We start from the raw sequence: 16,514 nt of genomic DNA, 5'->3' as shown, positions 1-16,514 counted from the left end.
GTAAAAGAGCAAACCTTAAAATAAATTTGATGTTGTGTCCAAACATGCAAATTGTAAGGGCAAAGTAAAAGTGTAAATCGTTAAGAGGCATAATTGTTCCTCCTACGACACACTCCAACAAGATTCTTCTTAACAATTGATACTTGCTCCATCCAACGATCACAACTCAAAACAACTAGATAGGAAATTCGGAAAAGCGCAATAATTTAAATTTGAACACACAAAATTTTGACTAAAATATGTAGATTTTCTGTTACTTATTTACTGAAATCAACTTCTACAATGTATGCACTGGTAATCAGCGTATAATAAAGGCTGAAATCGTTTAAATTATCAAAGATTTATTTTATTATTTAGATCAAAAATTTGGCTGCCCATATGTCCCCTTTACTGAAAGTAGCATTTTAATCGAAATGACATCATTTTTGAAATCATTTTTCGGAAATGATTCGATTTAGTGTGACGCCATTTTATTATATTTTGATAATGCTTATTGCAGTTTGTTTTTTAACATTTGTGAAATTTAAAGATTTATTTTAAAAATTTGTGACCGCAATTCTAACCGAATCAGTGGCAGCTTTTCATATAATACGCTCTTGTGTTGTGATATTTTTGGTGTTGTCAGGAAAGTGAGCAATTTTGTGAAAATTTTAGCTCAAATAAGAGATACTTTAATTTCATTATTTTATCAAAATTTTATTAATTTCTGGAAAATGTAAGACCGCAATTCCAACGGCGAAAGTCCATATTACCTTTCTGAATCATATTCGAATCATTTTATATGACTTCCTAAGAGATACATCGACAGTTTTCGGGTCGTTTTTTCGGGTTTTGTGGTAGGAAAAAGTGCCGATGCCTCTTAAATGAATTTGATGTTGTGTCCTGAGGGGGTAAACATACATGTTATGCTCACTTTCCGGAGTGTATAGGCAAAAAAATATCTTACATTGAGTGCGCAGGAAAGTATGCATATCATTCTGGATCAATTTGTGGGACGAGTTAATTAAACCTTGACGTAATGTTTTGCTTATATTTTCGAACGAAAAATTAGAATTTTTGAAGAACAAATGTAAAGTACATCAAGGTGATACCGAATCTTCTCAAATTGAATTTCGTTTGAGTAAATGGCTGTGTATTGGGTCTCAAATGAATGGTAGGAGCTTCTTTCGTTCATATACCACCACTTGGATTTTTAAAAATCCATTTGTTTCTGTATCCCATGTGTCCCATGTGAGAGTTAATACATGGAAATTGTATATGCTATCCCTGCAAAAGGATTTCAATTTCGCTTGATAATTACTCGTAGCATATCCCTCAATCGTTTTCAGTAAAAATATCCCATGTTCACGACCCTCGCAAAATAAAGTTGTTCAGCGGTTCAGCCCCACCGTGCTTCGGCTCGGATATGCAAACTCTACCCTTGTCAAAATAACAGTTTTCAAACCTTGGCGCTCAAACACACACTCGTGAGTTTGGCTCGTATCACAAAATTGGTCCCTCATGATATGCATACTTTCCTGCGCACCCAATGTAATATACTATTTCAAAATTGGTTCAGTAGTTCCTGCGATATCGGAGATACGCCCTTTAGTCATGTTGCCGACGATATAATAGCAGTGAACCAATTTTTGAAGCGTATACATAAATTCAGTCTACTTGATCGTTCATACAATTTTTCGACCATACGTGGTGAATGTTTTGCAAAAGATCAATTTTCGCAGATGGTTGCAGAAAACGTTGCATGCAACACGTTGAGAAATGGGGTTGTTTTTGTCACTTCACATCTTCTCAGCGTACAGCATAAATAACTATTCGGAATGAGTTAATTGAACAATCAACTTTCTGCGAAATCGATACGATGTGTTTCTCATTAGTATCGATTTCACAGAAAGTTGATTGTTACCGGAATTAGAAAATTCTAAAAACTAATTGTCCCACATGCTTAGGTTATGATCTCGTTCGTTTTCAGCTTTCCAAAAATCGTTTTTACCGAACGATGGAACAAACCTATTGTCTTAAATGTCTAACTTAAAAATAAAAAGTAACAAAAAATTGTTTCCTTCGTAAACGATGTAGACGATGTAAACGATGTTATCTGAAAAGAAATTAACTTAATTTTAGTACAAATTTTCTTCGTCATTTTTTTCCTACTTATAAATATAATACGGGACTCTATCTCTACGATAGGTTTGATCGAGGGGTCACCAACTTCAAAATAATCCCATAATAATCACAATAATCAAGCTAAAAAAGATGATCGCAAAACCACTTCAATCTGCCAAATCGCAACAGAAACAAAATGTATGTAATTCTGGGGTGCCTAGCAATGTTTTAAAAATAGAAATGTTCATTCTGGATCGTTACACCAAGTTCCAAGTTCCAATAGTCAAAAAGGCTTCGCAGCTATGAGAAAAATTTATGAAAATAGACATTTTTCAAAAAGAGTCTCTCGATCGGCTATGGACTAGAAATGTACCCCAGACACTTTACTAATAAAAACGAGCCATCAGAACAGCGTTTGCAACAGTCGGAGCGTTTGCTGCGACTGATCCCCGTACGAACCCGTATATCTATTGCGTACGTGACCCTAGTGCGTCCGTCGTCCTATTTTGACCGTACAATTTTTTAAACCAAATTCTAGTCGGTGTCGAAATTTCAATTTCAATTTGGTTTATTAATTCAGAACAAAAAGGATCGCTCCTTATACAAATGCTCTACGACGATAATTCAAAGTCAGTAACTTATACAAAAAAATAAATTAAACAAAAGCCTTTAACGTGAAAGTCTTCATCTGTCTCAGTTCAATTACTGGTACGCCAGCACATGAGAGAATCCAGCACATGAAAAGTGAACTCATCCTAATCCTTCTCTTGAGAGAGAGAGAGAGAGTTGTATTTCTGAAATAAAAAACCGCACATCTCTAGGATTGAACACATCAGCTCATGACAATTCATGTAAGATTGTTTCCTCATCAACGTCTGAGCATGACTATTCATAGAGGAAATGTCGCGGCGGTCAAGGAAACCTTCTAGTCATTTCGTTTTAAATTTGTATGACCCGAGGAACGTATGACACAATTGAATTAGTTGGTTATTTTTTTTCAAATTTTATAGGTCCTGAACGAAATTTCCCAAAGCGCAAGGTGACAGTAACTCCAGCCCTGACTTAATTGTCTCATAAGTCAGAAAAATAAAATTGTCGCGAAAAAAATTAGAATTCTACAGAAATTTTGTGTTAGTACACTTCAATCAAAATTGAAGGTCAACAAAAGTCGTGCCAAGGTAGGATCATGGTGGCATGGATAGTAGAGGTCACTACCTACCCAACGACACCCATATCTTCCAAGTCTATCGTTGTAATTTTTTTTTTGAACACTCTCCAAAAGTTGGAATTTTTCCCCCTAAAACAGCTGCACCACCACATACACGAAAAAATGTCGAAATTTTGTAAAGGTCAACGCATTCGTCCTCAACACCTCTACCAACCACCATAATTTCAGATAAATGCGTTACACATTGTTGGTGATAAGCAACAAAAACTATTTTGGTCACCCTCGCTTAGTACAATTTTTCATGATTTCTGGCGTGAAAACATAACTACTCCCTTTAAAATCACTTACATTATCCACTCTTTGCCTTGTTATCATATACAACTAAATTGCCGGAGGCAATATAGACAGCCCCGTACGAAGTCAAATTTCATAAATTCCTATTTAAACAGCTATATACCGCTATATTTACCTATATTTCACTATAAATAAACATTTCACAGATAAATATATGCTATTATATAGCTCTATATGCCTGTATATAGCTCAATATAGCTGTATATAGGTATATATAGATGTCCATATATGAAATCCCTGAAACCCCACACACATAACAAATTATTTCCATGTTAACAGAAACTCTCTAAGTACCATTTTTCCCAAGATATATCACTTTTAATAAAATCCAATATGGCCGCCGGCAGCCATTTTGTTAGGAGACCGAAAATAGTATCGACGCTTTACATTCGTTAATACCTTTCAAACAAAAAAAAAATCATGAAATTCGGTCAAAATTTACTCGAGATATTGACAAAATACTCCACGTTCACTGTACGGCCGAGTAGCCAGATAAGAGATCACTTCAAGAGACCTAGCTCACGCTCCGGAGAACATAATTTCATGAACTTTTTTTTCCCTGATTGGTACGGTACCTATCTACCTATCTAATAAAGCTAAAACGGACGAAATATGTTCAAATTTGGCCGACCTACAAGCAAAAACTGCTTGCCGCCCTGTGCCTGTTTCACACCAAGGGGTCTAACTCACGAGTCGATTATCCGATTTCCATAAACTTTTTTTTTGTCGATCGGGATTGTAAATTGACGTATCATTTACAACTGTAACGTTTAATTGTCCGGAGATATCGTTAAAAAACCCTTAAGCACTTGTTGAGCCCCAGCTCGGGATGGGTCGACCCAAAATCGCCCATTGTCGAACTTAACCTTCCTATTGCCAATACAAAACGGGGAAAAAAGAATTTTTGAATTTGGTTGCGTTTTACTCGAGTTAGAGTGCCGGCGGACAGACGGACAGACGTCAATGAGTTTTATTGTTGATTCGTCATCTCTAGGCAACCACTGAAGGTTTTGCCTTACTCAGGGACTCCGATTCGACGAATTACAAACTTGATAGTAAACCCATAAGACCCTCGTACTTCGTACGGGTCTAAAAAATTAACTCCTAAGTTACTGACACCGTTCCGGCGCCCAGCTCGCATTGCGGCCCTCCGCTTCGCTCCGGGGCAATGGGCCGGATCGCTCGGCGTGTTAAAACGCTTTTTATATGTAGTGAAAATTTGTATTGATTTCGTATAAAGATGAATTCTGTAAGGACGAACTAAACTCCATTACGTTACATTTCGTAAAAGGATGAATTCCCTAGGAACGAAGTAAACGCATTAAATAACAAACGAAACTATGTGTACCGAAACATAATGTTTGAGAAATGATGGATCAGATTTTATGTTATGAGACAGTCAACCGAAGACTTACACTGTTCTTACAGCAATTTCTCGAGGTACTCAAAACGTACATGGTCGTGTGGGGTATCATTTGAAAAGGTAATTTTTATGTGTTTTTGGGCCAAATAGGAATAGGATCCTATGTGGTTTGGATGCGTTTACGATGAAATAGAAGTTGAAATGTTTAAGTGCCCATATTTCATCGCACATGCATCGAGACCCCATAAGACCCGGAGTACATAAAATTACCTTTGCAATCATATCCCACACGACCATGTACGTTTCGTGTACCTCGAGTAAATACTGTTAGAACAGTGTAAGTTCTCAGTTTTCTTCGGTTGAAAACTTCAACTACACATATTTCAGTGTGGATGAATTTTAAACCCAATAAGTCCCTATCCGGCTCAATAGTACATGTGATTACCTTTCTAATGACACCCCATACGACACTGTACGGCTCGTGTAAATGTTGAAATTTTTTATTACCTTCAACCAGCTACACAAACTTCGAAGAATTTTTTTGAAAGTGGTTTTGGCTTCTAGGGTGAAATACTTTTCTAGGCACATATAAAAAAGTCCACTGATTTCGGCAGGCTGTTTTTTAAAAGAATCGCTTTATTTGATTTACCCTGTTTCATCAAATATTTGAACGTTCGTGTCACTACATAACCGACAATACGCAAACGATTCGACGTATTTAGTACACCCATGATAGTATGAAGAATGTTAATGACTTGAATTTTGGGCAAAATTATGATTCAAATTGTTGGACTGATCTTGAGATGAGATTGAGATCTCAATCTCAACTCAATTCTCAATTTTAGTGATCTTGAGTTGAGGTTGAGTTGAGATTGAGATCTCAAGAAAATCTTGAGTTGAGTTGAGATCTCAATCTCAACTCAAGATTTTCTTGAGATCTCAACTCAACTCAACTCAACTCTTGAGTTGTGCTAAAGTAATGCACATTTATTGCTAAGCATTGCAAAATTGAGTAAATTAAATTACCTTTTGCATCACACAAATTCTCAATTGGTTCAGGCGGCGCGGCACCAGCTAACACGCCTGCAAAGCAAGGATAATATTTCAATGTAGTTTTCAGGGCCTCCGATTCTTTCGCTTAAAAATTAAAAATAAAATTTCAATGTTATGATTGAGACTGGGATAACTAATTTACGCATAGAGGCTCCACTAATCTGGCGTTCTGCTACTCCTCTATCAGCTCCTTCAAATTGACGGAGCTTATCTTCAAAATATTGATGATCGCAAACCGCAACCGCCTCACGGAGGTACATCCTTCGCAAATTTTTGGTCATTCCCGGTGATGAAGCGAGATTCACGCGAGCCTTAGCTCTCAGATATCTGTCAAGTTTAAACTCATCCCCCAGTCTAATGGCGAACAAAAGGATTTCATCCCTTGCATTAGGAAAATTGTCAGCCTCACACACAAGTATACGCAATGTAGCATTGGTACATAAGTTCTGTAATTCATGTACGTTTAGCCACTTTAAATTTTATTGACTTGTAAAAACAATCTTACCAATGGTGGGAACCTTATGCAGGGAAGATTCTCATAGTTTTTTATCATATTCGCGACCCACGACCGCGACGTCTCTGCTTCTTTCGGAACTTTATTCGAAGCCATTGCTTACGACGATAAACGGCCGACTGGACGATAAATGGACGTTTGTTTGTGGTTGAATCTTGGACGCTTTCCACTGTTTTGTATGCGACCAGTCGGCGTAAATTGTTGACGCCGTGAATGTGGGAAATATGACGACGACGCTATATTTCTTTAACACTTTCAGGAAACCTGGAAAATCAAGCGGAAAATTTGTTCTTCGTCAATGCATTGGGACACCAAATTATGTAACAGAGTTGAGGTTAGTTGAGGTAAGTCAAAAACATGACCGAAATAATTGACAAACGAATTGTTATTCGGTTTATGCAGCCACAGTATTGACGGTTACGCATTTACAGATTTCGACAATCAACGATTTACCACTAGCAAACACAAAAATTGACAAAAATGATTCACCTTTCATGATGACAGATTGACAGTGTTGACAGTCTGCCTGTTTTACTTTTGAGATGGCATTTTCTATGTCATGTTGAAAGGTGTTGCCAGCTCTCTCAGGCTGTGCCAGGAAAATCACGGCTGTTTGACATTGTTAATGACTTTACATGCAACAAATACTCATCACATCATCATAGCAACGATAATCGCCACGATAGGTGAATTTGTCATTCTTTCAAGGAAATCTTCACCGACTTCACTACACCCAGCAAGCGATGTATTATAATCGCTATGCCTCCTAGATTACGCTAGGCCAATCACGCGTAAGTGGAAAATGACTCTCCCTCGATTGTCAATTGTATACACAGTCCGACTAACTAAGTTATTTAGTTTCTAATGTAAGAGAGTACCGTAACCGTATGCTTGTAGATCTCCTGAGAGATTCACCATTAGAACACTATTTGTCACCTGATCTACTTTAGTAGACGAGGTTCACCAAATCATGAACGATATGTTCTGAAGTGCAGATGTATAATTAACAATGCAGTAGACCACCTGAAACAGCTTCACTCCTCTTCTTCCGATATTGTTCCGACGTTAATGGCCTGATGCTCAACATTATTAAAGTACTTTTCTGTGTTACGTATTGAGTTCAATGAATGTACACTGACTGTAATGATAGGTCTGTTCCATTCATTTGTCAACAATAACTTTTTGGTTATGGCTTTATGGAATATGGATGACGTTTTGACAGCTGAAATAACCTTGGAACAGACCTATAACTTCATGGGCCTAAATAGACTGTTATGATCAGAGCGAGAAAACCGAAGACTAGCTATTATAACTCGCCTTGGGGTACTTGTCAAAGTATTTGCTTCTCTTTCAACGTGGTATGTTGAGAGCGAGAGGACAGAAGACCAGTTTATTTTAACTTGCCTTGGGGTACTTGTCAAAATATCTTCTTCACTTTCATCATAACACTATTGGAACAGGTGTCAGTCCCCTCTTAAATTGACATTTTCTATTTTCAGCTCCCTTAGCAAGCATGAAACTATTAATTCAATCAGCATAGTCCATTCATTGAATGAAAAATTCAGTATCGCGTTACTTTTGTATTAATTCGCACAGTTTTGGTGAAAATCTGTTTTTTTTTGAGTAATTAAGTTAGTGCATCTCTGCAAGCAATTCGGCTCGGTTGAGTTGACACTTTTAAAACGATGCTAACGGTTCAGCAGATTATATTTACTTGGCTGCTTATTAGTGATGAAATGTAGTTACTTTTCGTCACTTGTGATGAAAAGTAAAGCCACCAGTAAACCAGCAAAAAAAAGATAATGCATACGTCGTACGTCACCCAAATTAAGGCTCGGAACAGGTCAGGTCCACCTGAAACCTGACCTTAAAAACCTGAAACCTGATTCGACCTGAGCCTGACCTGATACATTTTGACCCGACCTGGTTTGAACTGAACATGAAATTCGGAGATCTGACCTGACCTGAATTTATCTTGACCTGACCTGATCTGATCTTTACTAATTTTTACTATAACATATGTAAAACGTGTAACTTTGAATATATAAATACGCCTGAAATACAAATGAAACTGCGAGACAAAAAAGATAATTTTAGAAAATCAAAAAGAATATGTAAAATGAATCAAGTCTATTCATGTTATTTCAGGTCAAAGTTGAAACAGGTCAGGTCAGGTCAAGTTAAATTTGAAACAGGTCATGTCACATTATGGGACCACAATTTTGATAGAAGTGTGAGCCAATTAATTACGAATTTCGCGCGAGTTTCGAAAGAAAACAAAATGAGAAAATTCAATCCAAAATAATGTTTCCAATTTTATTTGTTTTCTAACTGAATTGTCGTTAAATTATCATGCGCGCACGTTAGTAAGCGGGCGTGACGCAAGTCCACTACCAAAAATGTTTTAACAAAAAAAATTTTGAGGACGGCGGAGCATATTTACAGCAACTTTTTTACTTACTCCCCCTTAACTCCAACGACCCTCAAACTAGGATATCTGGAATCTCGGAATCCATACGAGTTCAACGAGCTATCACACGTTACTGCAGCTTCAAAATTGGTCGAGATATTGAACTTCGAAATATTGATTTTTGTATGAAAATAAACAAAATCTCGAATTTTCAGATAATGAAAATCGCCTACGTTAGTTAGTTACTTAGTTCCTTTGGAAAAGTGGATCCAGTAACTCCTAAATGTTTCTATAGATTTTCCTGAAATTTTGCTTGTAGGCTAATAATGGCCCAAAAATAAGAATGGAATTTTCAAAAGTTGGAAAAAATCCATATCTTGGGAGCTAGAGCTCTCCAAAGTCTTCATACAAATGCCATATAAAAGCCAATTTGTATGTTAAGTATTAACTTCCACTAGGTTGGTTCCTAAAATCGTGGTATGGTTGGGCAGCGGGAAAAATTTGGTCACTATCAGTTTTTAGACTTATCTCGGGAACTGTGGCAGATGGAAGGTTGGTTTTTTCGGCAAAGTCTTAGAGTTTTGCAAAAGTTCAATTTTCGCAGATGGTTGCAGAAAACGTTGTATGCAACACGTTGAGAAATGGGGTTGTTTTTGTCACTTCACATCTTCTCAACGTACAGCATAAATAACTATTCGGAATGAGTTAATTGAACAATCAACTCCCTGCGAAATCGATATGATGTGTTTCTCATTAGTATCGATTTCACAGAAAGTTGATTGTTACCGGAATTAGAAAATTCTAAAAACTAATTGTCCCACATGCTTAGGTTATGATCTCGTTCGTTTTCAGCTTTCCAAAAATCGTTTTTACCGAACGATGGAACAAACCTATTGTCTTAAATGTCTAACTTAAAAATAAAAAGTAACAAAAAATTGTTTCCTTCGTAAACGATGTAAAAGATGTTATCTGAAAAGAAATTAACTTAATTTTAGTACAAATTTTCTTCGTCATTTTTTTCCTACTTATAAATACGGGACTCTATCTCTACGATAGGTTTGATCGAGGGGTCACCAACTTCAAAATAATCCCATAATAATCACAATAATCAAGCTAAAATGTTCGATATAAAGATGATCGCAAAACCACTTCATCTGCCAAATCGCAACAGAAACAAAATGTATGTAATTCTGGGGTGCCTAGCAATGTTTTAAAAATAGAAATGTTCATTCTGGATCGTTACACCAAGTTCCATGTTCCAATAGTCAAAAAGGCTTCGCAGCTATGAGAAAAATTTATGAAAATAGACATTTTTCAAAAAGAGTCTCTCGATCGGCTATGGACTAGAAATGTACCCCAGACACTTTACTAATAAAAACGAGCCATCAGAACAGCGTTTGCAACAGTCGGAGCGTTTGCTGCGACTGATCCCCGTACGAACCCGTATATCTATTGCGTACGTGACCCTAGTACGACCGTCGTCCTATTTTGACCGTACAATTTTTAAACAAAATTCTAGTCGGTATCAAAATTTCAATTTCAATTTGGTTTATTAATTCAGAACAAAAAGGATCGCTCCTTATACAAATGCTCTACGACGATAATTCAAAGTCAGTAACTTATACAAAAAAATAAATTAAACAAAAGCCTTTAACGTGAAAGTCTTCATCTGTCTCAGTTCAATTACTGGTACGCCAGCACATGAGAGAATCCAGCACATGAAAAGTGAACTCATCCTAATCCTTCTCTTGAGAGAGAGAGAGAGAGTTGTATTTCTGAAATAAAAAACCGCACATCTCTAGGATTGAACACATCAGCTCATGACAATTCATGTAAGATTGTTTCCTCATCAACGTCTGAGCATGACTATTCATGGAGGAAATGTCGCGGCGGTCAAGGAAACCTTCTAGTCATTTCGTTTTAAATTTGTATGACCCGAGGAACGTATGACACAATTGAATTAGTTGGATTTTTTTTTCAAATTTTATAGGTCCTGAACGAAATTTCCCGAAGCGTAAGGTGACAGTAACTCCAGCCCTGACTTAAAATTGTCTCATAAGTCAGAAAAATAAAATTGTCGCGAAAACAATTAGAAATCTACAGAAATTTGTGTTAGTACACTTCAATCAAAATTGAAGGTCAACAAAAGTCAAGCCGCGGTAGGATCATGGTGTCATGGATAGTAGAGGTCACTACCTACCCAACGACACCCATATCTTCCAAGTCTATCATTGTAATTTTTTTTGAACACTCCAAAAGTTGGAATTTTTCCGTCCTAAAGCAGCTGCACCACCACATACACGAAAAAATGTCGAAATTTTTTAAAGGTATTCGCCCTCAACACCTCTACCAACCACCATAATTTCAGATAAGCAACAAAACCTATTTTCGTCACCCTCGCTCAGTACAATTTTTCATGATTTCTGGCGTGAAAACATAACTACTTCGAGGTTTTTTTTTGTTGTAAATGACTCAGAAGGGTCCCCTGATTCAATTACTATATGCCCTTCAAAAATCGCCGATGGCTTGTTTTTAAGTTGTTCGAAGTTTTGGCAAATTGACTCTTAAGTGCTTGTCTAGTTTGGCTTTTTTCATGCATCAGGAGTATAATTGCTCTTCTTCTCCACTGACATCTTTAGATACTTTTTAGAAAAGTTATGGAACAAAGTGTAAGTGAATATCCTAAAAATCTCAGCATGGAAATGGAAACATAAATATGTGGACATTCTCAAGTTAGTTAGAAATATCGTATATGTTGAAGCACTCAGCGGAAGCTGTTGACTAGGCCAGTAGTCTACATCTTCAAATTCACGTTGGCATGAAAATATGAAGAAAAATAAAAGACTGATTGCTATCGCAAAACATAGCCAATATCTGTTCTGGCTAAAGTCTACCATTTTGTTGAGTGCTACTTCAAAGCATATTTAGCGAGAGTCTTAACCGGTCCAATAAACTGTCCATCAGTCAGATGTTTCAATATTTCTACACGCCACAAAAAAATTAAGTTGAAAGTAGGATAATTCTCTCCTTCTAAATGATCACTGGCTTCTTTAAAAGGTTCTAAGAATCTTATAATCGCATTCCCCAAATCCACTCGAAATGATCAGATGTTACGCTGCGTTTCCGTTAGCAAAGACATTATATGGTCGTACTGCTTAGTTTGCTTAGATTGGAAGATAAAAGTGTTAGCTTTGAATTCCATCTCGATTCTGTTTCTTGCTTGACCGTGAATGGCAATTCGTTTAACTTAGAACTTTGTTTAAAATGACGCTTTGCAGTTATCAATTAAAGTTTCAACTTCGATTGGAACGTGTTTTTCAAAAGCATTTGCTAATATTCTGTTTAGGACATGACCGACATGACCTACACAATTTTTTCTGTTGAATTTTCTGCCCTAAAAAGCACAAACCACATTTCCTCCTTTATCGGTCACCATTGACATGGCAAAAAAATCTTTTTCTTCCTGTAGTACCAAAACCGTCACATTCACTCACCAAATTTAGTACCGAAAGAGCAACATTCTCCCCTACTATTTTCTCTCAATTTTCATTCCCGCTTATGTCATTTTCGATCCTATCTTTATTCTTTCCCAAATGTGTCAAGTTGTTGTATGTACGCGAATGTAATGTTTTTAGTGTTTTGTGACAATGCATTCATAAGGATTGCTTTCAGCATTCATACGGACTGCTTTCGGCATTCATTCGGATGTCTTTCGGCATTCCTACTGATTGCTTATTTTTCGACATTTGTGAGAATACATGCACACGGAACGGACTTCTTTAGGCATTCATACGGATTACTTTCGGCATTAATATGGAATGCTTTTGCACCGGTATGTTGTTATGTTTTGTTCGGAATGTGACTTTGGTACTCCAGGAAGAAAAATAGTATACAAACCACGGATCAAAAAGGTGTGTTTTAGACCACGGTGGTGAAGAATAAAATCTTCGTCGAAGAAGTAAATGGTCATTGTTAAGTAATTGTTCTTTTCGTGGTCGTCGTACCACTGCTTCTTGCTGCACATTCACCGTTTTTCAATGCTTTTTTAACGATGGGAAACAGTTTCTTAAGTTTTATATCTGATACGTTCCTAGAAATGGTTGTCGGATGTGGCAGGACGTTACTCACATCTATGACATCATGTTCTGCACCTACTGATATGAAATGTTGCGCAAAATTTGATGAAATCTTTTCCCGTTATAATTTCGAAGGGCGTGACATCTAGAGCACAAAACTCTACAATCTTCGCAGTGAGAACTTTCTTTTCCTTATTGAGTGTCTCTTTCGGAAGCATTTTACGATTCTTAAAAGTTTTTGTAGACGATTCAATTTGCTATTCGTGCTGTCTTTGTTACAAAGACTTTGTAATTCTTTGCTTACTTAGAAAGAAAATGTTATCGAAAATAGTTGCTAGGAAAAAATCTGAACATCTTGATTCATCTCTACCTGAAACCTAACTAATATTATTCCTCACCAATTAAACGGAAATAAAATATTTGTTCTTTGCTGGAAAAATCTACTTTTTTTATTACTTCACGAAAGTAGAGTGCAGAGTCATTTTCACGCAAATTGGGCTTTAAATTCAATTCAAATGCTCGGTACGTATACTTCATGTTCGACCGAATATAATCAGACCGTCTCAAATTGTTCAGCTCAGACCGGGCTTCAACCACATCAGTCCCATGTCTATTTTTGAAAAATGAACCAAATCCAATTCGATTTTTACAGTCCCAGCCCAATATATTTTAGAACTGATCATAAAAAAGGACATAATGGGCTGAAATGGTCATAGCTCTTTTTACTTATAATAATAATGGAGTGATCGCGACACCTAAGAGACGGTGTACTTAAACGGTTCAAGTTACACTTTCGGCAATTTGCTTATCAGCCAGGCAAATCAACAGAAGCAGCTCTGCATCACCTTACGCATAGGATAGAGAAAGCGTTTAGTCAAAATGAATACGCTCTCGGATGCTTCATCGATATAGATGGAGCTTTTAACAATATGATATTTAAAGCCATTGAAAAAGCGTGCCTCGAACACGGCATCGACAATACGACTACTGCATGGATCATGAAGATGCTCAAAGATCGCATCGTAACTTGTTACCTTAACTCGTTAAAAGTTGAAGTATTTGTAACTAAAGGATGTCCCCAAGGTGGAATTCTTCCTCCTCTGCTTTACTGTCTAGTTAAAGACAGCCTTTTAACACTCCTAAACGATTCAGGATATTACTCTCAATGTTTTGCTGACGACCTCTCAGTACTTCTAGTAGGAATCTGTGTATCAACGATATCAGACGCAATGCAATCAGCACTTAGACTGATTGAATCCTGGTGTCAAAGTAATGAACAAACGGCAAATCCAACTAAACTGATACTTTTTACTCGTGAGAAAAAAGTCATCGGTTTTAAAAAACCAAAATTTTTTCACAAAGAAATTGAATTGTCGGAATACGTGAAATTCTTGGGAGTTTTACTAGATTCAAAGCTTAACTGGATTATCCACACGAATTACGTTATCCAACGAGCCACGGCTTCGCTGTGGCAATGTCGTAGACTTTTCGGTAACGACTGGGGACTCAGCCCTAAGGTTCTTCACTGGATCTACACTTCAATTGTCAGACCCAGGCTCTGCTATGCCGCCGTTATTTGGTGGCCAAGGTGTCAGCTTAAGACTGTACAAACTCAACTGAGCAAACTACAAAGGCTAGCTCTCGTAGGTATCACTTCTGCTATGAAGACAACTCCAACCGCAGCGCTCGAAGCGCTACTGAACCTTGAACCATTACACATCCACATAGAATCTGTTGCCCGCGCGTCTCTTCTACGACTCAAACAATCCTCCCTTCTTAACAGTGATTCAAATTTCGGTCACTCAAAACTGTGGAAAACAATGATAAATCAATCTCCAGAACTGAACATGCCCTGTGACTTAATCACGCCAACTTACAGATTCAAGAGATCATTCAGGGTCAATATCCCGGAGCGTGAACACAGGTCAAATTCTGCCTTGAGTTTAAGTGATAAGGCATCATGGTTTACGGACGGTTTACGTTGCAATAACAGAGTTCCCACGACTTTAGACGCCTCCTAAAATTAGGATTTTAGGAGGTTTTCTGGTGCGTAATTTATGAGAATTTTAGGAGCTTTCCAAATCGCTGACATGTTTTCAAATGAGTATACGTGTTTTTGTGTTTACTCGTTGTCATTTGTGTGCGTTTCGTTAATTTATCAAATAAAAGTAAAATTAATTCAGAATAATTTCAACTTTAAAACTACGTTTTCTACACACTAAATTACATCATCCGAAGTTTTGATGGATTTAAATAATAACCACGTTAAATTGCAAGTCCTTCGTATTTGATTTAACAAAAAACATTTAATTCTTTTTAGTTCCGAGCTCACGATCCAAGGAGCCCTCAAATTAATACAATGTGTCGATACACGAAATGCTAATCGTTTCTTATTTTTCTTGCTCAACATTTAGAGGGATTCTTTTGAAAAGCCGCCTACCAAAATCGGACCCATTTCGCCTGGGATTGATATATACATGGTTTGAAAGGTCTTTGCCAGTAGACCTTAAAACAGGCCTCACACGGTCTCTAGCCACACCTGGTTGCTGGTTGAACATCTCCGCAGTTGGTAAAATGGTGATTTTTATCCGAATTTTTTGGCCGTCATAAACGATCGTCCCGGTCGAGAGTGGGCTCGTTGGAAAGCTGAGTTCAAGTAGTTTCGGGTCATGCCTAGTTTAATTTAATTCATTGATATATGATTGCAAAAATCTGCAAGAAAAATTTTCAAAATCTGTGTGAACTTTAGACAGGTCTGGGCTGGTACTGATGACGCTTAATGGGAACCTAACATGCTAGTCGTAACATACATTGTCTAAGCTTTCCATTGATACCTCATTTGTAGTGCTGGTGATTGCCGACATAACAGAATTTTATGTTAGCACAACCGCTACTCGTAAAACTCGCCAGCAATCACCAGCACTGCAAATGGGGTATCAATGGAAAGCTTAGACAATGTATGTTACGACTAGCATGTTAGGTTCCCATTAAGCGTCATCAGTACCAGCCCAGACCTGTCTAAAGTTCACACAGATTTTGAAAATTTTTCTTGCAGATTTTTGCAATCATATATCAATGAATTAAATTAAACTAGGCATGACCCGAAACTACTTGAACTCAGCTTTCCAACGAGCCCACTCTCGCCCGGGACGATCGTTTATGACGGCCAAAAAATTCGGATAAAAATCACCATTTTACCAACTGCGGAGATGTTCAATAAATGAATGAGCAGAGCTATTTTGATGAATTTTTACTTACAAATGTCTACTCCCATACTTGCACTTTTTCCAAGTATTTAGAGAAACTCTCGCTAAAATACATAGTTTTCGCTCTGTTTCGATCCCAATAAGAAAAACGATTCGGTTGTATATAAAATTTTGTAGAGAAATTTTGCTAAAATCTTATTTTCCAATTTTTGAACTTCGAATTTTTCGGATGGTTATGAAACTTGTGATCTTCTAAACAGCATTTAG

At 37.1% G+C, this 16,514-nt stretch overlaps 1 protein-coding gene across 4 annotated transcripts; it reads right to left on the bottom strand.

Annotated features, from left to right (window-relative positions):
* Positions 1-1,256: 1,256 nt before the first annotated feature.
* On the bottom strand, positions 1,257-14,409 carry LOC119084897. Of its 4 annotated transcripts, none has more exons than XM_037195048.1 (5): positions 7,045-7,087; positions 6,547-6,819; positions 6,184-6,487; positions 6,015-6,125; positions 1,257-2,095 (listed from the first exon to the last, which is right to left on the bottom strand). In XM_037195048.1, exons 2-5 carry the CDS (start codon positions 6,649-6,651, stop codon positions 2,016-2,018), a joined length of 600 nt encoding a protein of 199 aa, XP_037050943.1. In that variant the 5' UTR covers positions 6,652-6,819; positions 7,045-7,087; the 3' UTR covers positions 1,257-2,015. The 4 variants fall into 4 exon arrangements, 2 of the variants coding, with proteins under 2 accessions (XP_037050943.1, XP_037050946.1); XM_037195051.1 differs by lacking the exon at positions 7,045-7,087 and adding an exon at positions 7,009-7,038; XR_005089156.1 differs by lacking the exons at positions 1,257-2,095; positions 6,015-6,125; positions 6,547-6,819; positions 7,045-7,087 and adding exons at positions 4,533-4,726; positions 5,575-5,589 and having other exon boundaries at positions 6,184-6,194.
* Positions 14,410-16,514: the final 2,105 nt, after the last annotated feature.

Source organism: Bradysia coprophila, unplaced genomic scaffold (assembly GCF_014529535.1).
Source record: "Bradysia coprophila strain Holo2 unplaced genomic scaffold, BU_Bcop_v1 contig_94, whole genome shotgun sequence".
In the NCBI taxonomy this organism is placed as follows: domain Eukaryota; kingdom Metazoa; phylum Arthropoda; class Insecta; order Diptera; family Sciaridae; genus Bradysia; species Bradysia coprophila.
This window is presented reverse-complemented; position numbering and strand designations above follow the sequence as displayed.